General features: G+C 46.1%; 1 protein-coding gene across 1 annotated transcript in view; it reads left to right on the top strand.

Annotated features, from left to right (window-relative positions):
* The first annotated feature begins 8,682 nt into the window (after positions 1-8,682).
* Positions 8,683-25,124, top strand: part of PAPPA (pappalysin 1) — a 250,562-nt gene continuing 234,120 nt past the window's right edge. Inside the window, exon 1 of the mRNA XM_060153316.1 lies at positions 8,683-9,106. Within this exon, the coding sequence (XP_060009299.1) occupies positions 8,683-9,106 (424 nt within the window). The remainder of the gene's footprint in view (positions 9,107-25,124) is intronic.

The raw sequence follows: 25,124 nt of genomic DNA, 5'->3' as shown, positions 1-25,124 counted from the left end.
ATGTGTGTTGGCTATCAGACTGGGGGCTGGGTAATTTTCTACCTCCAAAATCTATCAAGTTTTCCTGTTGATAGATTCTCAAAAGGAAAGGGAAAGGACTTGTCTAAGGCAACACAGAAATTTAGTGGCAAAAATGAGAACACAGCCCAGGTTCTTGACTCTTACAAGAACTCTTCAATCAGTCTAGTCTACCTCATGGTTGTCATTGAACACCACAGAAACAGGTCCAAGCACAAACTGATCACTTCTCAACATGACCCTGCACGTTAACTTTATATGCCCCTTGCTTCTGAAGAACACAGAGCTCTCCACATACACTAGGGCCATTGCCTAAGGCTGTTGGTGGTGGTGGTGGTATCTATTAATTGTTTGAAGTTAGTGCTTTCATATGTGGTCCAAGTCAGTCGATGGTCTGTCTGCTCTCAGGATTGAGTGGTGTTCTCTCTCAGTGTTCATTTCAGTAGTGTTGCCCATTGATTTCACTGTGGAGGGCTGGCCACTGCTGGTTCTCTGTATCTGTGGATTTAAGGACAGGCTTGGGGCACTGCACAGTCAATCTCCAACTGTTTGAAAGGAACTTTTAAATTTCTCATTGATGTCGTTTATCCTAAAGGTTAAAAACTTGGGCTTTGGAGGCAAGCATACCTGGTTTTTTGTTGTTACAAATTCATGGGTGTTCTAAAGCTCCTTTTCTTCTCTGTAAAATGGAGGTAGTCATATTACCTGCCTCTTAGTGTTGTTACAAAGATTAAATGATGTTATATATAAGCACTCACCACCTATAAGCAAACAATAAATTTCAACTATTAGAGACAAAGATGATAATTTGAAAGTAAAAACTCGTGTTAGACAGCTAGCCAGACCTTGGCACAGTGCCAGGCATATAGTTGATAATTGATAAATAATTGTTGAATGAATAAGTAAATTATCATCATCTGCATTAAGAAAAGCAGTATTATAGTGGAAACAATATTGGCTTGGGAACGAGAAAACCAGACAATTATCTCTTTGGCGTGGTTTAGATGTGTGAGTTTGGGATAATCTCTTCCTCTCTGTGAGTCTTCATCTGCAAAGTGAGAGTGCTAGACTTAACAGGAGGCAAGGCACTTTTAATTTAAAAATATATATATATATATTATATGTATGTCAGTGGGCTGATGTAGCACATACTAACATCATCCTCATATTCGATCTAGGTAGAGTTATGTCCACATGACAAGGTAAGTAGCAATACAAGGTAATGCGTGATAGCGCTGGCTGAATGGTTTGAAGATTAACTGATTGGTGGAGGGTGTGAGTGAGCTCTCCTAAAAGAGCTACAGCTTGCTTCAACTGGGTTTTAAGAATTTGAAGGACTCCACATATAAGTGCTATCATATGGTATTTGTCTTTCTCTGTCTTACTTGCTTCACTCGGTATGACCGTCTCTAGGTCCATCCATGTTGATGCAAAGTGGTACAAATGAACTTATTTACGAAAGAGAAATAGAGTCACAGATGTAGAAAACAAACTTACGGTTACCAAGGAGGAAAAGGGGGAAGGGATAAATTGGGAGATTGGGATTGACATATACATACTACTATATATAAAATAGATAACTAATAAGGACCTACTGTATAGCACAGGGAACTCTACTCAATACTCTGTAATGGCCTATATGGGAAAAGAATCTAAAAAAGAGTGGATATATGTATAACTGATTCACTTTGCTGTACACCTGAAAGTAACAGCATTGTAAATCAACTGTACTCCAATAAAATTTTTTTAAAAAATAAATAAAAGGTACATGCAAACAAATAGAAAATAACAACAACAAAAAAACACAACAACAGAAAAGAATTTGAAGGACTCAAGCTGAGTTAAGATGAAAGAAGCAGGGCATTGTTCTGGAAGTCACACGTAGGCAGGAGTTACAGAGGTTCCCAAAGAGTTCACCCAGTGTTCACTGATCTCATATTCAGCATAAACCATAGAGAGTTAACCCCATGGGGGATCTCAAAAGGCAGAAAACTCAGGCTCATCTTTTTTTTTTTTTTTTGGGTGCACCGTTCCTCAGGCTCATGTTTAAGAAGCTTAAGACCTGTCACAGAAAGCAAGACAAGGACATAAATCCAACAGTATAGGAGAGGAAACAAAGCTAAATAATCCTCTGGGAATGATTTATTTTAATATTTAATAAAGAGTAATGTTATGGAGAAGGTGACATTTGCACTAGATTGGAGAAAAGCACGTAGGTTAGAGTTTGGGTTTGGACATATATCTTCTAGCCAGGTGATTTGGGGTAAACTGCTCCCTTTTTTCTGAACTTGGATTTCCTCATCATTTAAAACAAGCAGAGCAAAACCAACCTAATTGAGTTGTGAGAATATGTGCCCGCAGGTCCATGCATGGCATACGGAAGGCATTCAACAAGTAATGCTATTCTTAATTGGTATAGATTGATCTCATCAGAAAGCATTGCTGGATTAGTTTCCCATGGAAAGGTCTTCATGAACAACAGTTAATTGCATGCCTTCAATCTCAGATGATATAAAAAGTGGGCAATTGGACAGTGATTCTGCAACTTCTGGAAAAAACAGAGTTGAAAGCATTGTCCATTATGTGACTTAAGGCCTCTTCTCAAATAAGCCACAGGATACATTTGTCCTGGAATTAAGCGGAAGGGTTTATCACACATTTTATTTTCCATTCAACAAAAAAAGGTGAAACATACCAAAATGAAGAAAACTCCCACCACTGCCCATTTCTGATTTCTCACAAAGCTTCCTTTTCTGCAAGATTATGGAGATATTCTGATTCCAATTTAAAATATACGAAGATTAAAGGTAGATTGGGGCAGGCACCCGCCAAGCAGTTAAGAATGTGGACTTTGAAGTGAGATAGACTTGGGTTCAAATGTCATAAAATCCAACCAACTTTACTGAGCCTCATTTTTTTTTTTTTAATCAGCAAAATGGGAATAAGAAAAGCTACAGATTGTAGTTTTGAGGATTAAATGAAATCATCTATGTAACCACTCAAGATAGTATCTCTCATAATAAATTCTAGGTAATTATTATTAGTGAAGAGAATAAAGGATAGAATTCATAAAATTATATGTTTTTCTACAAATAGAAAAAAAATGCAGTGTCAAGCAGTGATCATCTTCAACTAAAATTCTCAGCTTAAGAAATGCCTTCGGCATCTGAGTTGAATAAAATGAAGCTGTTTGGTGTGCATGAGCCAAAGGACCAGGGCTGGAGTCTAGAAGTTGCTGTTTCAGCTTCCTGGTCATCAATCTGCAGGAAGACTAGAAGAGAACTCCAGTTCATTCCAGGGCCACCACTCGGGGACACAAAAGTTTCAAAAACTACAGAGGAAAGCATCTGGAGCTCGCCAGCTGTACCTCCAGCCAGAGCGGTCCCTAACCCCCATCTAGCCGTCCCCACCTCAGGCATGACAGTGTGATCATCGGTTCTCTTTTCTTTGTGGCTTTGTAGAACAGGCAATTATTAAGAGATTAATTTTTTTTTTCAGATGGAGCTTGGAGATGCTAAAAAAAATACTCAGGGCTGAAAGTAAAATGTATTTTTCAACATGATTTAAGAAGATAGAAGGATAGGCAGAAAACTGCTGAGCAATTCAGATAAATTAGGTTCAAACCTACCTCCTAGTTTTGTGGAAAGTTAAAACTCAATACAGTGCCTGACACATAGCTGGTGCTCAGTGCAGACGAGTTGTTATTACTGCTGGCATGATTCTTACAATTGTCAACTCTTGTTCATGTGTTAAATTAGCATAATTAAACTACTGTACGGGAGGAAGTAGAGAAGCTAATGTTTCTTCCAGCACCCACTGACATATGTACTCGTCACTATGCAATAGGATGCCCATCCCTATCGTCTCATTTAATCTCCCAGATAACCCCATGAAATCTGTGAAAATGAAAAATGAGATTCAAAAGGTTAAGCGATTCTTCTTAGCCCCCAGAGCTAGAGCACAGAGTGCTAGATCCGGATTGGCTGAGCTCTCTCCTGTTTATTTAGTCTCTGTGATTCAGGATTGTTTTTCTTTTCCTCCTGTAAAATGGGATGATTATCGGACTTCCTCTGTCAGCTTGTTCTGAGGATTAGATGGACTCATTCCTATAAAAAGCATTTAAATATTGCTTGGAACGTAGTGCATACTCAATAAATGTAAGCTGTTATTAGAATTGTTCTTTAGCAAAGGTAAGATGTGCATCCAGTTTCTTCTCCAAAGCCCACATTCTTTTTAGTGACCATCACATGGGCAGCCAGTGAACTTCAGTATATCTGTCTGGGTGTCCACAGATGCATCATCTGGGGAAGGGGAGGCTGGCAAAATAAAGAAATTATGCGTTTACGAAGAGCCTAGTATGTTCATAGCAATGACCATATTGGCATCATAGGAAGAACTGAAGAATCATAGAGAAGCAAAAATATATACATACATACATCTACACATGTATATGGATTTACAAGTCTGTGTCTGTGTGTGTGTGTGTGTGTGTGTGTGTGTATTTTTTTTTCCTGAACCAGCAGCTATAGTTATGAGCAAAGTGCTGGACTAGGCATTTGGGGAAACACAAATATGAATGCAACAGACTCTGTCCCACACGAAAAGGGAGACAAGCAGATAAATAATTAAGTGTGAGAGTTGGCTTTGGGGATGTGCCCAGAGAAATTCAGAGGAAGTTTTATGAGTGACCAGAGGAGGGAGCCCCCTTCAGGATGGTGGGGGAGGGGTATGGTGATATAACTGGCCCTTGAAGATCCTTACCCTAGATGGGTTCTAATCTTGTAGGAAAAAAAACATAAACAGGACACCAGGAACAAAGAAGGATCCTATCTAATCAAGTTCCAGATTCTACCAGACAGACAATGCTTGCCTCGGAATTCTGAGGTAAGAGTAATCCTTCTGCCTTGGAATAAGAAATAGGTGGGGCTCAGGCTATAGGTGAAAGCTGACAAAAGCCTCAGGGGCCATGAAATTTAGATCCTTGGAAAGGAAGAAAGGTTGCTCATTTAATGAGCTCCTACAGTGTATCACACAGCACAGCATCCTCAGGACAGCTCCGTGATAAGGTCACTGAGATCAGAGAAATTGAGTGACTTGCTGAAGGCCATAGGAACCCAGGACGGGGTGACTCTGAAATGCATACTTTGAACCGGCCTCACTCATCCAAGCCCTTCTCAAACTTTACGACTCCACTTAGATGTTGCCCTCCAAATTTCCACTGAACCCTTATACCTCCTTGGCAAAATGCCTTGCTTTTAGTTACTACCAAATAAAATGAATATTGAAGGAGTATATCCTAAGAGTGGAGGAACAGTTCTTTTTGTTCTAAAAAGTAGTTTTTAGAATGAAATTCCCCAGAAACAAGGGGCCTTTTGGGGGGTGGGAGGGAATTGACCAAATATGAGATGATTAGATGGGAATTATTGCCATATTCCAGGAATTAGGGGCTCCATTACATTTCAGATTTGGAAGTGATCTCAGGAATCTTCGACTCCTGGTCTTTCATTTTACATAGGAGTAAACTGAGGTCAAAGAATTCACAGTCAGAATTAGAACGCAAGTCTCCTAACTCTCAGATGATTGCTCTTTGAGCACAAATGATGAAAGGAGACGGGCCAGATGCACGAGACATTAAGGGATGGAGTAAAAGAGGGATGGCAGCGTTTGCTACATTATTTGTTATATATAGATAAATAAGAACGGAATGCATAAGCCAATGATAAGGGTGCGTCATGATCCAAGGGTTACATTTCATCCAGTTCTATTCGCTCAGTTAAAAACAAACACATATATGCGTACATAGATACGTACAGGCATAAAAGTAAGTGTAGCTTCCAAGACAGGTGGGATAGAATAATAAATGTATGTTCCATGAAAAGACCAGTGAACGGCCTTGCCAATTGCTTCCAACACATTTAGGGGCTGAGGTCCAGAAGCTCAAGGAGCTATGAGACTTGGACCTGTCCATCCCTTCCCATCATGCCTGCCACAGGACAGAAATGGTGACGTGGCCTCCCAGAGTTTTGTTTGTCTTTAAGAACCTAAGGAGCACTTGGTCCTTGACAACAACAGTGGAATAAAATGGATTTATATAGCATTTTTATAGTTTACAAAATATACCCCAAAGTGTATTTTAACCTCAAAACACATTTGTGAAACACATATCCCATTTTAAAGGTTAGGAAGTGCAGGGCTAGCTAAGCGACTCGCTCCAGATACATGGTGGAGTGAGTGGGACTTAGAACTATAAGTCCCATGTTTTCACTCTTGGTGGGAGAGTTGACAAAGTCCCAAATGTCTAGGAATATTCAAAACTATTGTATAAAATGACTTAGAAGCCCTTGGAAGGAATACAGTTTCCAAATACCTAGTAGCCACAATTGAAGTGAATTATTAGTCAGGTTCCAACCTCTATTGAGAAAACAGGGGGATTTTGCAGGATATAATATATGTAGTTCAATATAGGTCTTATTATTATTATTGAATGTCAATCTTATGACTTTTATAAGTGACTTGGAGTTGCAGAAAGTGAAAGATTTGCCTAGGCAAATTCCTTATCCACGGCATTATGCACCAAAGATCATCTTCCTTCAGCCAGTCTCTGGAAACATACTTAGGCTCTAATGCCATTTTCATTTTATAACGGGAGAAGCTGATTTCACACATTCTTAGTCTAAGACTATATGGCAAGTTCTTCCCAAACCAAGATCTGAATCTGGGATCTCCCGTCTTCAGAATGGTACCATAATCCCTGCACACCACATTCCGGCTTTTATAGGGGGTGTCTGAGTCATTTGCTCATTCCACAAATCCGCATACTTTCACCAACACATATTCTCCACCGGTGTTCACTCTCTCTGAAGCATGCAAGAATGACCCCAGCTCTCAGGCAGGGTCTGGAGCAGCCCTGAGGACAGGAACACATACAAGGGAGGAAAGTCGAGTTAATTCTTCCAGCTCACTATCCGCATGCAAACCTCACACAGCATATTTTTATCACTACATTATTTGAACAGACCGGTAACTAACAATTTGTAATCCACCACTGCTAACTCATTTTAACTTATTAAACACTTGGAAGGGAAAAACAAAAACAAAAACAAAAAAAGCAAAAAAAAAAAAAAAAAAAGAACTGTTTTGCCATAAGGGGGAGCCTTTGAGTTCTACAAAGAGGGGGAAAAAAAAGAACAAAAATATATTACATATATGTCCCAGTTCAAAACAGATCTACAAAGCAGCCAATGGTTAGATCCTTACCTGTGACTTGAACAATGTCAGAGCACCTGAATTTCTTAGGTCGAAAAAAAAGGCAAAATAATAGTTTTTTTCATTTTTTATATAAAAATAAAATAATTTCTAACAACCAACAGAATATTTTTAAGAGTATTCAGGAGTATTCAGAGACCTAGTTGTGCTGAGTGTACAGCTTCGGGAAGGCAAATGCCTCAGAAAATGCCTTTCCTGGTTGCTTCTGATGATTCAGTGAGGACTTTGGGACAACATTTGGACTAGCTGAAGCCAGAAGCACCCAGGGCTCAGAGAAGAGGGGGACGTTCATCATTGTATAACTTTAAGGGAATTCTGAGAGGGAAAAGGAGAAAGGGAGAAAAGGAGAGGGAAGGCAAGAGAAGGGAAAGAAGAAGAAGGGAAAGAGGGAGAGAGAGAAAGAGACAGCATTACAACAAAATCTGAGAATCAAGTTTCAAGACTCTTTATGTGCTATAGAGAAGGATGAGGTTTACCAGCAAAGTGCAAAGGGGATCCTGAGAGAAGAGATAGATTTTTCTCCCGCCAGGAGGAAAAAAAAAAGGGTGGGGGGAGTGAAGGAGGGAAAAAAGCAAGCAAACCAAAACAAAAACAGGAATGTGTGTTTTGAGCAGGAATGAGGAGAGCTGGGAGGACCATAAGGGGGTGTGTACAGAATTTCATTAAATTGTTACTTTAAGATTGTCTTCTTGGAAAAAAAAAAAAGAAGAAGGAGGGGGTGGAGAAGCGGAGCGAAGGAGGCAAACGGGAAAGTGGAGGAAGGCTGGGTAGCTCGGCCTCTCCAAACTGATTGATTAGTCATGATCCCCGCAGTTTTAACTGGGACTCATTCAATTGGGAAGGTGGAGCGCTCGGGAGCAGATTAGCATACGCTTGTTTACTCATCTTCTGAGGGATTTTTCCCCCCTCTTTCCTTTCATTTTGTGAAGAAGGAGGGAGGGGAGGGGGGACGGGGGGGAGAAGGGGGCTGTGGCTTGTGTTATAAAGGACGCAAAAAATAAATAAATTAGAGCATCTTTTGGGGGGAGGGAATTCAGCGGATCAGTGTCTTAGAGGAGCTTTTTTTTTTTTAAGAGCGAGAAATCATATAAAATAAAATGAAATAAAACAAGGAGGAAGGCAACCAGCTGTTAGAGGGGGGAAATAAGGCAGATAAAGGAGCGGGGAGAGAAATTAATTGCCAACCAGGAGGAGTTGGGCTGTATTTTTCAAAGGTGGGGGGAGTGGAGCACACACCTTGAGGAGGAAAGCGAGAAAGAAAAGAAAAAAGCAAGTGGACGGGGGGGCTCGCCCAAGAAGGGTGAAGAAGCGAAGAAAGTCGAGGCGCCGAGGCTCCTAAAGCTGGCAGCTCCGGGCGGCGGTGCAGGGGCGAAGGGGGGGCGGGGGGGACCGTCGGACATGCGGCTCTGGAGTTGGGTGCTGCGCCTGGGGCTGCTGAGCGCCGCGCTGGGCTGCGGGCTGGCCGAGCGCCCCCGCCGGGCCCGGAGAGACCCGCGGGCCGGCCGCCCCCCGCGCCCCGCCGCCGGCCCGGCCACCTGCGCCACCCGGGCGGCCCGCGGCCGCCGCGCCTCGCCGCCGCCGCCGCCGCCGCCGCCGCCGCCGGGCGGTGCCTGGGAAGCCGTGCGCGTCCCCCGGCGGCGGCAGCAGCGGGAGACGAGGGGCGCCGCGGAGGAGCCGAGCCCGCCGAGCCGGGCGCTCTATTTCAGCGGGCGAGGCGAGCAGCTGCGCCTGCGGGCCGACCTCGAGCTGCCCCGGGACGCGTTCACGCTGCAAGTGTGGCTGCGAGCGGAGGGGGGCCAGAGCTCTCCGGCGGTGATCACAGGTAGGCGAGGGCGCCCAGGCGGGCGCTGCACCGGCCCTGCGGCCCCAGGGGCGCGCGGGTGCTTGGGCGCTGGTGACGGGATCGTTGGGGGCTGGCGGGTGTGTCTGTGCGGGAGCCGCCGTGCCGGCGGCGCGGCGGCTCCGGGGCGAGCTGCGAGCCTCACTTTGCCCCATCTGCGGAATGGGCGCACTCGGAAGGCGTCTCCGCCTAGCCCCGCTGGAAGAGCGCAGGGAGCGCTCCCGGCCTCCTGGAGACCCGCAGTTGGTGAGGGCTGGTCTCCGGGGAGCCTCGTGCGCGTGAACCGTGTTTTGGATGGTCAGAGGTACTGTCTCCGTTTGGGATGGAGGAATGACCCAGTTGGGATGCATGTGAAAAGTGGCTAGGGGACCGTTGATTTCTTTGGCTTTTTAATGGAGGTGACCCTCCCCCTTTACTTGGCCCCGTTACCCTGAAAGCCTACAAGGACAAGGTTGTTGTGATCGCCAGGACTTAGAAGTCCTCAAAGTGCCCCCAAAGTTGCTCTGTGGTTGCTGCCTGCCTCTGGGATTCACCCCCTTACCCCAGGCACACACAGACACGCGCACACATACTGCCATCCCATGTCCTTGCTTTCAAAGCCTGTCACTGGGGGCTGGGGTGAGACTTTCCTCAGGCACACCCCGCCAGTCCTCCCCCGACTAGGCTGAGAAACGGGGCGCTTTTCTCATTTGGGACTTTTACGAGCCCGTAATGAATTTGAGTTCTCCCTCCTCACACACACACACACCCATCCGCCCAGCAAACACACACACCGTTCTACAGCACAGCCCGTAGTGAAACCGGACACGTTGGGAGGGTTGCAAACCTTAGAAATGCACCAACATCCATTTTTCCCCCCTCCTAATGAATCTGTGGCAATGCCTTTAATAAAACTGGGGGGCGGAGGGGGGCGGCGCTGGAGGAGAGAAGGAAAGTTTTGCCTCTTCTGGCTGGGAGATTCCCTTCCTGCACAAACAGTCTTGCCGTGTCCTAGGACGTCTCAAAGTGAGAGTAGGGGTTCCCCTTTCGCTGCAGCCAGGAAACGTGTGGAGGCGTTTTGCGATCCCACCCCCTTACACACACTTTCTTAGAAGGGAAAGCTCTGAGTTCTTCCGGCAGTCCGCTTCTTTCTATTTTGGCGTGGACTTTCTCAACCGTTGCGCTAACGCTGTCCTATTTACATCAAGTCCATTTAGGGGACCCGAACTCTGCTGCTATACCAAGAATATGCCCCCAAAGCTCCCACTCTCCCGCTGCCAAGCCGAGAGCTAGAAAGTGACTTTCCCCCATACCTGACGTCATCACATGCTTCTTTTTTTCTTTTCTTTCTTTTTTTTTTTTACCCGCCCCCCCCCACCCCAGGAAGGGGAGGGAAACTGAGCTTATTCACTTTTAGCCCTCAAGCCCTACCTAGTCAGCCAGAGGGGGTTATAATGTAGAGTAGAGGGGAGATGTTATTCATAATAATAATGATGATGATTATAATTCAGGGCTGTGGTATGTTTACTTCTCTTTCGGAACATAGGAAAAACACAGAGCCTGCAGATTGGAGGGTTTTTTTTTAAATAAGTAGATCTGATTTTTCCTAGTCTTTACTTGCCACACCAGTGATTTGGAAGGCTTCTCCTCCAGAGGGGAGAGTGCAGGGTTATATAGGTATCATCAATGAAAAGGTAGTAAATGCATTTTTTCAAAAAAAAAAATATAGCACCTGGGATTCCACAGGAGCCTGCTTTATAAATGTCTGTAATTCAGACAAGGAGCCTCTCTTCACACACGCTCTTTTGAGGACTCATTCGCTGTCTCACACAAAGATAGTGCAGTAAAATCCTTTAATTGGATGGGGGACGTTAGGTTATTATTGCTTGTATAAAATGCCTGGTCCATTTTATGTGTGGAAGTAACATTCCTCTCAAAACGAGGAAAAAAAAAAAAAAAGTCACTGCTGCCGTGTAGCACCAGAAAGCTCAGAGCTTTTCTCCTGAGGATTCTGGTGGATTTTTTTTTTCCCTCCCCTAGTTGAGTCTGAGCCAGATTTGCGGTGTGTAAACACTTGGCCTTGAGCCAGAAAAGACTCATTCTGCGTATCCTCCACACGGTACAGACTGTTGGACTAAAAAGAACCTGCTTCTCCTTGAATTAAAAAGCAAACAAACAGAGGTTCTTTGCAGAAGCACTTTTTCAGCTCCTTCCTTCGTGTAAGTTCAGGCTGGGAGAGGCCGGGCCGAGGTGGGCAGTTTGGATGCCGGTGCCAAACCGTGTCCTCCCGCTGCGACCTCGGGTGCCCAGTTTGCTGCCTGACCTCTGCTGGTTCTCTCTGGCTGGGCGTCACCACTTTCGTAGGAATCCCTGGTCACCTATCTTGAGAGAGCAGGCATCTCTCAGCAGGGACCGCGCTGCTATTTCAGGCAGAGGGCTGCTGCCTTGCTGTCAGGCCAGGCTGCCTTACATCACTCTTTGCTGCAGGATTCAATTGGGTTTCGTAAAGGTCTAATTTTATGGTGCTGTTAACCGGGTTTGTCGTCTGGCAGAGGCAGGCCTTGCCGCTCCTGGTAGGCGGGCTATGCTCCCAGATCCGCCTGGGATGCTATTTCTGCCCCGGTTCAAACTTCACTGACACCAGTTCAGACAGGCGCTCGGAGAGGCAGAGGGAAGCAGTGAAGGAGCAGTTTGCTTCTGAAGCTCAGAAAACATGCCTTTTATTTTTTCCAAAAGGGAAGGAGAGAAATATATATAAATACATATATATATATATTAACAAATAAAACTGGGAAGGCTTATGCATGCAAAAACAAAGCTAAAGTGAGGAAGTGCCTGTGTGCGGGAGTCTGAGGGTTGAAGAGCCCACCAGCGATGGATGCTCTGAGCGTTGGAGAGTCCTTTAAGGCTATTGTGAAGAGGGTCCTTGGAGGTTACCCAGGCTTCTCTCTTTGGCCGAACAGGGAGACAGAGACGCGGAGAGGGGAAGGATGTGTGCTGGATGACACAGCTCCCCAATGCCAGGAGCCAGGATTTGATCCTGGGTATCCCCACTTCCAGACCGTACCCGCTACACTGCTGAGAGAATGTGTCTGAGAAACCCTGTCACCTCCGACCCCTCACAGACCCACCACCCAGCACAGCCCTCAGCCTCGGTGCTCGGCAGTTTGGGCTCCCTTTCAAGTCTGGGGGCGGGGGGGGGGCCTTCCCGACACATCCCTTCGCCTTTTACCAGGCAGGATCCAAACCCTTGCCCCTCATCCCCAGCTGCCCTCCCCCACCGTACCCCTCCAGTTTGACAGAAAGAGAAAAGAGGAAGAAAAAGAAAACAATAGAGTCAATTTGCTGCTCCATGGAGCGGAGGCCCCTGAGTAGCAGTTAATCTTGTTAAAGTGTCTCCTGACCTGTTAGATAAGTGAAATGTGGACCCCACAAGCGCTGCCCTCCTCCCACCCCCACCCCTCAGTGATCCAGAGTCCCTGCTCAGAAGGAGAAAGGGATTTACCTGAATCCCCTCCAGCACCTCCGATTTCCGTGCTTTTCTCTTTTGTTCTAAATGTTGGACTGTTGAGTTCAGCGACTACTCAGAAGAGACTTTTTATTTCCTCCCTTCTGCAGCCCCTACTTCCCGCAACCCAACCAACCCCCCAAAAAGAGTGCCTGCATTTCCCCAACTTCAGAACTGTAACCCCAGGGAAGGCTAGATTTCAAGAAGTTCATGTATTAACATGGTTCTCCCCACAACATTCATAGTGGCACCTGGGGTCTAGGATATTGCCATGGGGTGAGAAGCCAGTTTTAGTAGCTGGGTTACCTCTGCGTGAATCTTCCTCTGCCCCTAACTGGTTTTGTGACCTTGGGAAAGTTAACTGATTCCTCTGGGCGTCAGCTTCTTCACGTGCAAAGTGAGTGTAGCACGAGGACCCGACGCATTACATGAGCTCATACGTAGAAAGTGCTTAGAACTGGACTTAGTGGATAGTAAGTACTCAATAAACTGTGATCTTGTTATTGGACATGATTTTCCAATGACCTCAGCCTTGGCTTTATGGACTGAGGACACTTAAAGGCAGGAAGGAAAGCAACTCTTCCTGGGTGCCTCCGAGGTGCCGGGTACTGCGCTTGCCTTGTGTCTGCGAGTTTCATCCTCACAACCGCCCTGGAAGGTGGACGTTGTTACCTCTGTTTTCCAAGTGAGGAAACAAAGTCTCGGAAAGTTGAAACGACTTAGTCCAAAGTCCCACGGGCTCTTGCAGTGGACAGAGCCCAGATATGAACTCGAGTCTTAAGTGCCTGTTTCTTCTTCAGCAGTCTTTTTGGAGAGAGAAGGAATGACCCCCATTCCCTTCTTTAGACCTGCTGCAGAATGTCGCCACTCTTTCCTGCATCTCTTTGTGCTGACCATACGCCTACAGATTAAAGGGGATAAAACATGAATCCAAGTCTCACGTGGAGCTCTGGGTTTGACCTAGCAGATCTGTGTTTCTTTTCACGTCAAATTATCAGGCAGACTGGGCTTGGAATTTCTGTTGCCAATGACTTGCTGTGTGATTTGAGTCACGTCACTTTATCTCTCTAGCCCTTGCTTTCCTCCTCTGTAAAATGGGCATAATGATATCAGGACACTGAAGTGGAAAAAACAGGCAGAAAGTACCTGGCACAGAGCCGCTCATATTAGGGATTCAGTCAGTGGTAGTTGGATCCAGTAAGTAACCACCTTCCCTTTCCCAGTTTGCCAGCTTGGCCTTCAGAAAGTAGGACCTGTTTGTGCACTGTTAGGGCTTTCCCTCTTAAGTTGCTGGGGAGTCTATCTAGAGTAGACAGTGTATCTTGGGGAACAGTTGGACCCCTTCAAATCCCTTCCTTGAACTTTGATTTCCTCTTCTTTGACCTACTTGGATGACCCCTTGGTGATAAGAGCCAGAGGAGGTCCAAAACCACTGGACCAGTGAATAGGAAAACCAGTTAGCACCCAGAGGGAGAATGCACCCTGAGGAACAGAAGCCAGACAGTGGTCACAGTGGGGTCCAGGTCACAGCTGTGTTGTCACATGCCTCTTGCTCCTTCCCCAGATGCCCTCCTACTTCACGCTCCCCCGGTCAGCCATTCACGTGGACAGATGGGGTAATGGAGGCTGCATTGCCCTCGTCCCTCTACACAGAGGAAGGCAAACTTGAGGCTCAGAGGTGCGGGGCTCGGGAACACGGGATTTGCGTGGTCAGCTGGGAATGGACTGAATCAGGCAGCTCATGGTACAACAGGGAAACTGAGGACCAGTGTCACGAAGGGGCTGAGCACTAAACTGTGTTCACAAACTGTCCCTCTCAAGGTAGCCTGGGAGATCGTTCCGTCCGGGAGCTCGCATCCCTCAGAGCCCTGGGAATCATCAGCTTTTTAAACATCCTGTCGCCCAGGCTGCATCCCGGGGATTCTGATGTCGTGGGTCTGGGCTTGGCCTGGGCACTGGTGTTTTTCAAAGCTTCTCAGGTCATGTGGAAGGGCCACCAGCGGGGAGAATCACTGATCCGGTCTGCGGTCTCCCTGCTCTGCAGGTGGAGAAACTGAGGCCCGAGGGGGGGAGTGGCATTTCCTGCTTATCCAGCTGGTTGGCGGCAGAGCTTTGAGAGAACTTCAGCTGTCCCAATTCCGAGTGGCCAGACACCAGAAAAGACCTTTATTCCATTCCCAATTCCCCTGCTGGCCCTAAATGCCTAGGAGCAGGGGGGCAGGGGGTGGGGGGTGGCACTGACATTCCATTTTTCCAAAGCTGGTCCTATATGTGAAGCTACACCCTCTCCTTCTGGTGCCTCCTTTAAAGTGCAGACAGTCCTAGAAGGGGGTAACGCATGGAGTTCCATGCATCTGATTTCCAGTGGATGTCTCACCGTGCTTGAGAGGGGAGTTCTCTTCTGAGCAGGAATAAGGAGTGTAAAGGAAGGAGGGAAGCCCAGCCGTGAGGCATTCCCCACTTTGCCCTGGGCCAGTCCTTTGGAAGGCAGGCAACTGTGCCTATTATTTCAAACCCCCTCGCCTTGAGATCACTGTGAAACCAGCACTGGCCGCAAGGTGTCTTAGGTGAGGATGCGAGATGATCCCCAAGGACCCCAGGTAGGAGGACCCCCTATACAAGAGGCTTGTTCCTCATCTACCTATCGCCCAGGACCTAGGAACCTAGCGGGTGCCTGCTTCTCCCCTCACCTGCTGCCCTTTCTCTGGAATTTAATTTCCTTTCCCTCAGTGTCTCTTATCTTTTTTCTTGCTGCACTGAGGACTCTCCTTCATGCCTTGATGCATTTACTGGAAATGCTCAACTCAGAGCTGACTGGTGGGTCTTGGCCCCTTGGCTCCTTTGAAAACCTGGAACTGGGACCTAGGAGCTCTGGGCTCAAGTCCTGGCTTGGTCTCCTGTGAGCTGTGTGACCTGGGGCCTCTGGGGAGAGAGTTCCAGGTGTGGTTACGTTCAACATCCGTATCTTGCGGGTTGTCACGGGAACCAGGTGAGACGATGACAGGAAAAGCTCTAAACCAAGATCAGAGCCCAGTCCATAGGTCGACAGTGGTTGGAGGATCCAGAAAGTGAGAGGTGTGAGGGGTTTGTACAATCAAGGTCATTCCTGGAAAGGCAGCTTTATTATCATTATTCACACTGCAGATGATAAACAGTGATCGAATTAGCATGACCTCACTGGAGTCCTTTGATGTTGGAACTTAACAGGTCTGCCTTACTTGCTGTGTGACCTTGACAACTTAACTGCTCCTCTCTGTGCCTCAGTGTTCTCAGGGTGCACACTGAGGGGTAGCAGTGGAATAGGGGCTTTCAAACTGTGCCCCACAATCTTAGGAATGCCCTGGGGAGAGGCTGAAGGGGAGTACTCTGTCTCCCCGCATCTTCCCTTCACCTACTCTGCCTAAACTGTGTGCTTCTTCCAGATTTCTTTTGAAGGAATGTGCAAGTTTCTCAGTGATAGAGTTTGAATGGACATGGACTGACATTGTTAACTTTGTTAGGCATCATAACAGTATTGTGTTATATATTTTTAAAGACCCTAATCTGTTAGAAATGTGTACTGATGTATTTATGGGTAAAATGACGTTATGTCTATTTTGTTTGTTTAAAGTGTTCCAGAAAAAAAAATAGGATGTTGGGAGGAAGAGTGGTAGATGAAGGAAGATTGGCAGACTGATGATTGTTGAAACCAGGTGACAGAAACGACAGGCGTGAATACTTTTTTGTCTGCCCCTCTGTGTGTGCTTGAAGAATTCCATCATAAAAAGTTTAAAAGAGTTTGAGAGCCACAGGAGGAGCTGAAGTCTTAGATCCCTGCGTGTTCTGTGAGCTGATAGGTTTTCCAAATGCATTTCTGCAACTTGGAACGGGTTAGGGACTCTCCCAAGGTCACACAGAGAATAACTGAAAGTCAGTGTGCAGTCCAGGCGTCTGACACTAGGAGCTCCCTCTGCCCTTCTGTCTGCACAACTGCAAACTCAGGTGACTGACCATCCTGGGAGAGCTTGAGGGGAAGGAAAGGAAGGACGGGAGTCTTAGGAGGGGCATGTAGGAGGAGCAAGTGGAGCCTTGCAGCGCAATAAGAAGTTTTTGAGTGAGGGCATTCCTTGCTGTGTGTGAACCCTTCCACACACTGTGAAGCATTTCACATCCTTGGTTTTGTGCATAAGAATCGCCTAGGATCTCCTAATCATTGTGACAATCCAAAACACACTGTGACCATTGACACGCACAGGCACACACATACACACACTCACATTTCCACATACCCCTATTTCTCATTTTTCTGGCTCCTTATTTCTTTGCATCTCCCATTGCCCTGGAAGCCTTCTAGAACCTTGTAAAGCCTGGTGGGGGCATGGGGGATGGTGAGCTGCAGTTGACTGATCTCAGAAAGAATTGACACGCTTAGGCAACAGGGGAAAGGAGCATATGTTTACTGAGGAAGTATTTTGTAGTGATTGATGGTAGAACTCAAGAGTCAGAGTGCCTGCGTTTGATTTCCTGATTCTCCCACCTGCCAGTTGTATGACCCTGGGCAAGTTACTTAATATCGCCAAGCTTCACTTTTGCCCCTCTGTAAAATGCGGATGGTACTGGCGTCTACTTCATAGGGTTATTTTGCAGATTAACTGGGCCTCCATGTGGAAACCGCTTAGTAATGGAATCTAGACGATGGGTAAGCACCCAGTAAACGTTAACTCATATTGGTTTTATGTGTCCGGCCTCGCTACACATTATTTTCTAATTCTCTCAATAACTCTATAAATTAGACATGTTTATCTCCTTTAGCAGAGCCAGGATTTGCCTTTCCCTCCCTCACCACTCAGGAAAGGCTTACTCCTATTATCTTAACGTAAAACAAAAACTAAAATGAAAGGCAAACAGAATAAACATTGCATTCTTTCCTATTACAAAAGCAATGTGTGTTCACTGTAGAGAATCTAAGAAATACAGATTAGAAACAAAGGACAAAGTAAAATTTGTCCATCCCTGCCCAGGCATTCAACAAGTATTTGGTGAGTTTCTGCTACGTGCCAGGTACAGTTTTAGGTCCTCAGTACAGAGCAAGGAACAGAAGAAAATATCTCTGACCTCAGGGAGTTTATATTCCGGAGTGGGGGGTTGAGGAGGAGACAAGATACATGAGTAAGCGACTAGATCGCGTCATGTCAGGTGAATGTTTATGAAGAAAAATAAAGTAGGAAAGGGAGTTGTGTGGGGCTGGGTTGTAGGATGAGGAAAATTTAAATAGGGTGGTCAGGGGCTTCCCTGGTGGCGCAGTGGTCGAGAGTCCACCTGCCGATGCAGGGGATACGGGTTTGTGCCCCGGTCCGGGAAGATCCCACATGCCGCGGAGCGGCTGGGCCCGTGAACCATGGCCGCTGAGACCGTGTGTCCGGAGCCTGTGCTCCACAACGGGAGAGGCCACGACAGTGAGAGGCCCGCGTACCGCAAAATAAATAAATAAATAGGGTGGTCAGGGAGGCAGCGATGAGAAGTGGCATTGCAGCAGAGGCCTCGGTGCAGACCCGGGGCTGGCTGGAGGAGAACTCGGGGCGCCAAGGAGGAGCAGTGTGGGGGTGGGGGGTGTCAGGCCCAGGCCAGTTTAGTCCGTAGCTTGCTATGTGACTTTGTGCAACTTATTTTCCTTCTTGGGCCAGTTTTCCTCATCTGAACAGTGGGAGTAAGGAGGAGTTTATGTGTCTTTGTCCTTGAGACGCATCTAGCAGAGCTTCCCTGAGATTCTATAATCCCCATCAGGACTGTCCTAAGACAGATCCTCAACGTTCGCAGTAGCTCCGGCGCTCTTCCTTTCTGAGTGCAGCTTCTTCCGCTCGGTGGTGCCTGTGCCCCTCAGGGACCAAGTGCCCACACACTCCCTGCTTCCTCTCCCCCAGCTACACTCATTCTTGAAAAAGGACATGGTATCCCATCTTACTAAGGTATCATGGACTGATACCAACCTAGAAGGTTGCTCTTCCATGGGCATATATCCTTTAATGTCTCCTCAGAAAGCTTCCTACCCAAAAGCAAAGTACCAATGGGTAGAATTTCAGTCAAAGAGTGACTGAAGACATTATGTAGGGAATATTGGTACTTCCCAAGAGCTGGAAGCCATCTCGTTAGTAATATTGCTCCTAAGAGCTGCCATACATGTTTTCTAAACACTCACTGAGTGACCTTCCCAGTGATCACATCCTGGCTGACGGTTAGCGTACTCAAATTTCATCATTTCCTACTCTACTGAAGCCGTTCCAGGCAAGTTCCTGGACACTGGTGTAAGCCACTGGCCTTTTAGTCATGCTTATCATTTTAATCACATCACTTCATGATTAAAATACTGAAACTCTGAGTCTGTAGCCATCCGTTTGCCTATTTTACTTCTGGGAATCCCTAGCACTGTCATCCCCAGATTTTTCTTCCAACAAGAGAAAGAAAATGTTTTCCAGTATCATTTGTCACAAACCCAGGGTCCATAGAACCTGCAAGAGTAGGAGAGGCGACCCTGTTTCAGTTTTGCAGAACCTGAGAAGGTCCCAGGTTCTAGTCCATTTGAAGGGAACAGAGACAGAAACTCTAGGAGGTGGGGGGGGGGGGGTCACAGCTTGGGATATGAGTATCTGGGTAGGGGGAGCATATGACTAATTGCAGATCCCTGATCTGATCTTTTGCCTTCAAGAAACTGGTGGTCTAACCTGTACCTATCACCTTTGTAATCAAGAACCTCTCCCTATATCTGTCCCACATCCATCTCTTGTTAAGTCTTTTTGCTCTATAAACATGAAATGTGGCTGAGCAGAATATAACCAGATGTGTTTGTAAAGAGGGGGTTATTTCCCCCCATGGGATTGGAGATCTTTCAGCTACAAAGGCTGATGAGAGTACAGAGAAAGGTATGATAACAGGCCAATCAGGAACAAGGTGGCCTTGCCCTAAGAGATGCAGAGTACACAGAAAACGTAAAAAGGGAATATATACTCTACTCTGGTGAAGAAACATTCATGTAAGTCCAAAGAACCAAGGTGTGTGAGAGTCAGAATCTAAACCATTTATTTCAAAGATGAGAAACCAGGGGGTGGTGAAGCAGTGACTTGTCCACACCAGTGACCTTGCTGGGTAAGATCCTCTGTCTTCTGAGTCTTTGGGCAAGGTCTACTTCTCTCCTGACTTGGCCTCCTTTTCCGTGGAATAAGTACCATCTCTCTGATCATCATTTATCTCCAGACTCTGCTGGACTCCGGACTTACAGATCCAGCTGTCTACTGGAAATGTCAGCCTGCACTTCAGACTCAGCATATCCGAAATGGAATTGTCTTTCCTCCAGAATTTCTTCCATCCTCATCTCGTGTCATCTGCTGTAGATATATCTCCCACCATGTTTATTCAGTCATCAATTCCTGTCTATCCTGTCTTCTTATCATTTTTATAGCCAACCTTGCCCCTTCTTAGCTTAGGCCCTCTTCATCTCTTGCTTTGACTATTTCCTTAGTATTGTAAATGCCCACTTCTCTGAGCCTCAACTCCTACACATCCCTCAACTTCCCACAGTCAAATCTTTCTAAAATGCAAATCTGACTCTACTGCCTGTAGCTATAGGCCTTTCAGTAGCGCTGGAATTATCTACAGTTCCACCAGATAGATGCCTTAGGCTTTTTTCCCATCATTTCATTATATAACATACCTCCTAACATACCTCCTATGTACCCCCAGGCACCATTTTGCAGGACACTTAAGCCTCTGTAGGATTCTGCTCAATGTTCCCCTCTTGTGGGAAGCCCTTTCTGACTCTTCCCCAAGTATAACTGGTTCCCCCCCCCGCATCCCTTATCCATCTATCTCTACTATACCTTCTGCACACATTTATCGAAACACCTGGAATTCTTTATCACATTTCATTCTCTGCACATCTGGGGTCCTCTCCACTTCACTGCCTAGCCAAGTGCCTGGCTTATATAGGAACTATAGGTATTTTTGTTTAATGAATGCATGACTGGATGAGAGAACCAGCTAAATTTCTGATGATTCTGGGAGAAAGAGCTTGGGCATGTTGCATTACGTAACCCAAAGCACATGACCTGGCCCGTGCGTCACACTCAAAAACGTTACACAGTGGTTAATTCCATTTCCCCTTGAGCAGAGCAGTCAGAAGGGAAAAGATATCCGGCCTTCCAGATGGGGGGGGGGGGCGGGGGGGGCAGTGTATTTAAATGCCTCCTCAACTCACATTTTGGCCTTTCTAATCCAAGCCACGTTTTAGCCTGGGTCTTGCCCTCTCAGCCCTTCGCCTGTTTGCAAAGCATTTGTTTTGTGTGTGAACTGCAGCACATAATCCCAAGCTTTGCTCTCCTCTCAGATTTCACCCCTCTCCCCTTATCAGGTGCTTTTCAGGGCTCAAGTGTCCTAGCAGTCATATCTGTTGCCTGCGTTTTCATCCATTTCCCTCCTTTCTGATCAGCGGGCCTTCTTCCCCTCTGCTTCCCTTGATCTTGTGAGACCTTGTGGCGGCCTCGGGATCTGGAATCCTCCATCCGCTGTTTATGTACCCTTGGGGGGAGAGCACGCATTCTCAGCAGTAATAAGAGTAATAAAAGCAGCTGGCTCACAACGAGCACTGACTATGTTCTGGCGCTGCTGAGTGCTACACTTTGGACCCGTTGAACTAGGTTTGGAAAGTGACATGACTTGCTGTAGGCCTCACAGCTTAAGGATGGTGGAGCTGGGGGTCAAGAAAAGGCCAGTTTAATTTTATCTCTATCCACAGGGCCTAGTACATTGCTTAGAATACAGTAGCTGTTCAGTAAATGTTCCATCAGAGGATGAATATAGGAGTGAATGATGAATGGATAGATAGATGGTTGGATGGATGGGTGATGGTACCCCCAGTGGCTAATGCAAACATCTGGAGATTGTAGAACAAAAAGGGAAGGAATGGAGGGAGAGAGACATGGAAGAAGAATTGGAATGAACATTATAAGACTTTAAAGAGATTGGCTAAGAAATCTCTTTGTTGTGCAGAATATAGTTTATTTGCCAGTGACTTTTGAGCAAACAGACCCTTTATGTCCACCAGAGCATTTCCCAGTCTACCAGGAGATAATACACTTTCAAAGATTCTCTCTGCCAAAAACATTTCCGGATTCCTCTTTCGGGAATCAAAGCCTGGGGCATATTCCCCCAAATATTCTCAAAGGAAATACACTGTCACCCTTTGAGGATGGACCTGATACATTCTGAACCAGTGTGGGACCTGTGCAGGCTATCGTGCTGCATGAACTATGGGCTTCTGAGCAGAAGAATGACTCGAGTTAACAAGGCTGATTTGTGAGGCGCTCTCATTGGAGCCGATTAGGCCTCTGTAGAGCCAGTGGTAAGCTCTCAGGATGACCCCTTTACAGAACAGCCCCACTGGGCTGATTAGAGCTGATCTGCTAGAAACCAATATGGTATCTTGTTCATCCCTTTCCCAAGACATTAGTTTGCTTTTTAAAATCTGCTCAGTTTAGAGATGGAGAAACTGAGATCCAGGCAAGTTAACTTGTTAAATTAAGCTCAGTTGAGTTGAGTACGGTGAAGCAGCAAACTGGTAGCAAAATTGCAAGTAGAATTCCGATCTCTTGACTCCCTAATCAGTGCTTTTTCCACTGGACCAGTTTGTTTTCCTCTACAGTGTTGGATTATGGTTACATTTGTGGGTTCACAGCAGCGAGCTTATTAGAAAATGTCGTACAGCTGTTTATTAACTTTTCTTAAGTATTTCTTATGTGACAAACCTCTGTCCTAGGCATTCTGTGAAGTTCAGTAGTAAACGGCAGTTTATTTAGAGAGGTAAACCTCCCTCCCTTCCTCCCTTCCTTCTTTCCTTCCTTCCTTCCTTGCACCCACCCATTTATACATCCATCCATCCATCTATTTGATAGATAATTATTGAGCGATATTTATGTCTTTGTGTATTACACATCAAGCAAGGAAATGGGGATTAAAAAGGAGAACGGGGCACGGTTCCATCCCTTGAGGAACTCCCAGTCCTAGTGGCAGAAGCAGACTGGTAAACAGATACATGACATGGTAACCGCTATAACTAAGCAATTAATAGAGCCCTGGAAGAGCACAGAGGCAGAAAAACTGTGTTGTTGCACACCCGTGTTTATTATGGGGGCTATAATGTGCTCTGAGATTTCAGAGGCATAAGAGAGCCCTTCCACCTGGAACGGTGGGAGAATTGTTCACAAACAATGAACATGTTCATGTACGTGAAGTGTGTGCCTTGCCCTGCATGTGGATGTACCATGCGTGCCATTTTAAATGTAGAGACACAAATCAAAGTAGAACAATAAACACTTTTTGATTCATGTCTCAGCTGAGGACCTTGACTTAGAGTAGCTTTTAGGAGTATGACACTAGGAAATGATTGGACAATTCAGTGTCACCACCCACATCAAATCCAACAACCCCTTATTGCATTTATCACTCTGTTGTGGTGCTTTCGTACATGTCTGTCTTTCTCCACTTGTCTCCAAGCTCCTTAGGAGCAGAGACCATTTCTGTCTTCATCCCTGCTTTATTCCTACCCGTCGCACAGTACCAGCCGTGCCAGTGGTGCTTGGTAAACTTTGTTAAATGAATTGGTGATGGCTCCAAACAAGGGAGAAAAGAGTGTGATTGAAAGTGGGTGCTGTGAAGGAAAGGTGCTTTGAGGAATGATATGAGCCTTAGGAAGGACCAAGCAATGTGGGCAAATACGTTATGAATGATATTAGCCGTTCCATATGGCTCTGGTTTCTCTGAGCTGGCCCGTTACCTGTATATATTCTTCCCACCTTTCCCTATTCCTGAGCCTCCCTTCTTCCTGCTGAGCCAGCCAGTGTACCATTCTGTTGGTTTTAAGTCCTTTTCCCCATGGTTTCCTCTCAGCTTCTCCAATCCCATCCCTGGAGAGAGCTGCTAAAGAACCAGGTGCAATTGTGTGGGATGTGCCCGTGCTGTTCCTGCATCCCTCCCCTGTGCCTTGGAGACCTCCCAGAGGATATGAAAGCAGAGTGATGGCGAGAATCGTGTCTGCCATGCTCAGTGCCCCTTCCCGGGGCCTGGCACATTGCTGGGGTTCAGCAGATATTTGAGTGAACTTCTGGATGAATAGATGCTGTAAATTTGCAATGCATCTGGTCCTGTCTGCTCAGTTCACAGATGGAGAGAATCTGATTTCCAGAGGAGGCAAGGAAATGATCCCAAGTTCCATTCCAGATTCCGGACAGAGACCATTCCTTCTGTCCTGCCATATTGTCCTGGAATTTGGGCCCAGCTCTCTTGAACTTGGTCACAAAGATTTCAGATCATTGAATCCTATAGTTGGATAGGGCCCCAAATATCCTTTTTACAGCTGGGAAGTCTAAAGTCCAAAGAGTGGAAGAGATTAGACCACCCCAAGGCTTCCAAAAAATTTTTTTTAAAAACTCTGTGTGTCTCCATAGAGTTGACAAATATGTAGTATGTGCCCAGTACTCTTAGAGTTGCAGCACTGAGCAAGACAGAGCAGCTCCCTGCCCTCATGGACTTTCTGTTCTTGTGAGGAGAGAAAGCCAGTAAACAGGAAAACAATTGTAAGGGCTTGTGTATTAATAGTGACAAGTGATAGAAGTGGGTGCCGTGGGGAATGACTGGAGCTGAAGAACATCGCTGTAGGTGACCAAGCTGAAGCTTGAAGGACAGATGGGGAGGAACAAGCCATATGAAAAGACAAGTGAAGAGAGTTCCAGAGAGAGAGAGAGAGAGAGAGAGAGAGGGAGGGAGAGAGAGAGAGAGAGAGCGCGCCGGAAGAGCTAACACACAGACCATGAGGCAGGACAAGCTCAGGATGTTGAAGGAGCAGATATTCAAGCCATTGGGAGTCATGTGTGTCTGGAGCTAAAGGCAGCCCAGGTCATAGAACGTGGATTATAATCTAGATGAACTAGGCAGTTATCGGAGTTTCAAACAAGGAAGTTACAGGATCTGGTGTATGTTTTCCAAAGATCACTCTGACCTCTATGTGGAAAATGAATGGCATGAGACCAAGAGTAAAATCTCAATTATACCGCTATTGTGGTGTGAATTGATTGTTGATATTATTACTTTAGTTATGACTTACTGTTTTGATTGATATCATTACCATTTCCTTACTAGTATCATTACCAAGTACAATACCTGAATAGCACTAATATTTGAGATCAATAGAGGAGGTGGGGGGTTCCTTGCACTTTGTTCCAGGAGGACTTGAAGAGATTTGTGAACCCAAGACATTTTCTGTAAAAATTTGAGGCTCTGCACAGTTTTCTGGGGAGAGGGTCGAAAGTTTTCATCACTTTCTAAAAGGGGTCTATGGCCCCCAAATGCTGACTTAAATGCCTAAAAGAAGGGGGCATATGAGGTCATTTCCTGAAGCCTGGTCCCAGCTCTAAAATCTGAACATTCTAGGAGATCTGTGAAAATGAGAATGTTGATGTGGAGTTGTCATATCAGACTGAGGAATTGCAC

Source organism: Lagenorhynchus albirostris, chromosome 7, assembly GCF_949774975.1.
Source record: "Lagenorhynchus albirostris chromosome 7, mLagAlb1.1, whole genome shotgun sequence".
In the NCBI taxonomy this organism is placed as follows: Eukaryota; Metazoa; Chordata; class Mammalia; order Artiodactyla; family Delphinidae; genus Lagenorhynchus; species Lagenorhynchus albirostris.
This window is presented reverse-complemented; position numbering and strand designations above follow the sequence as displayed.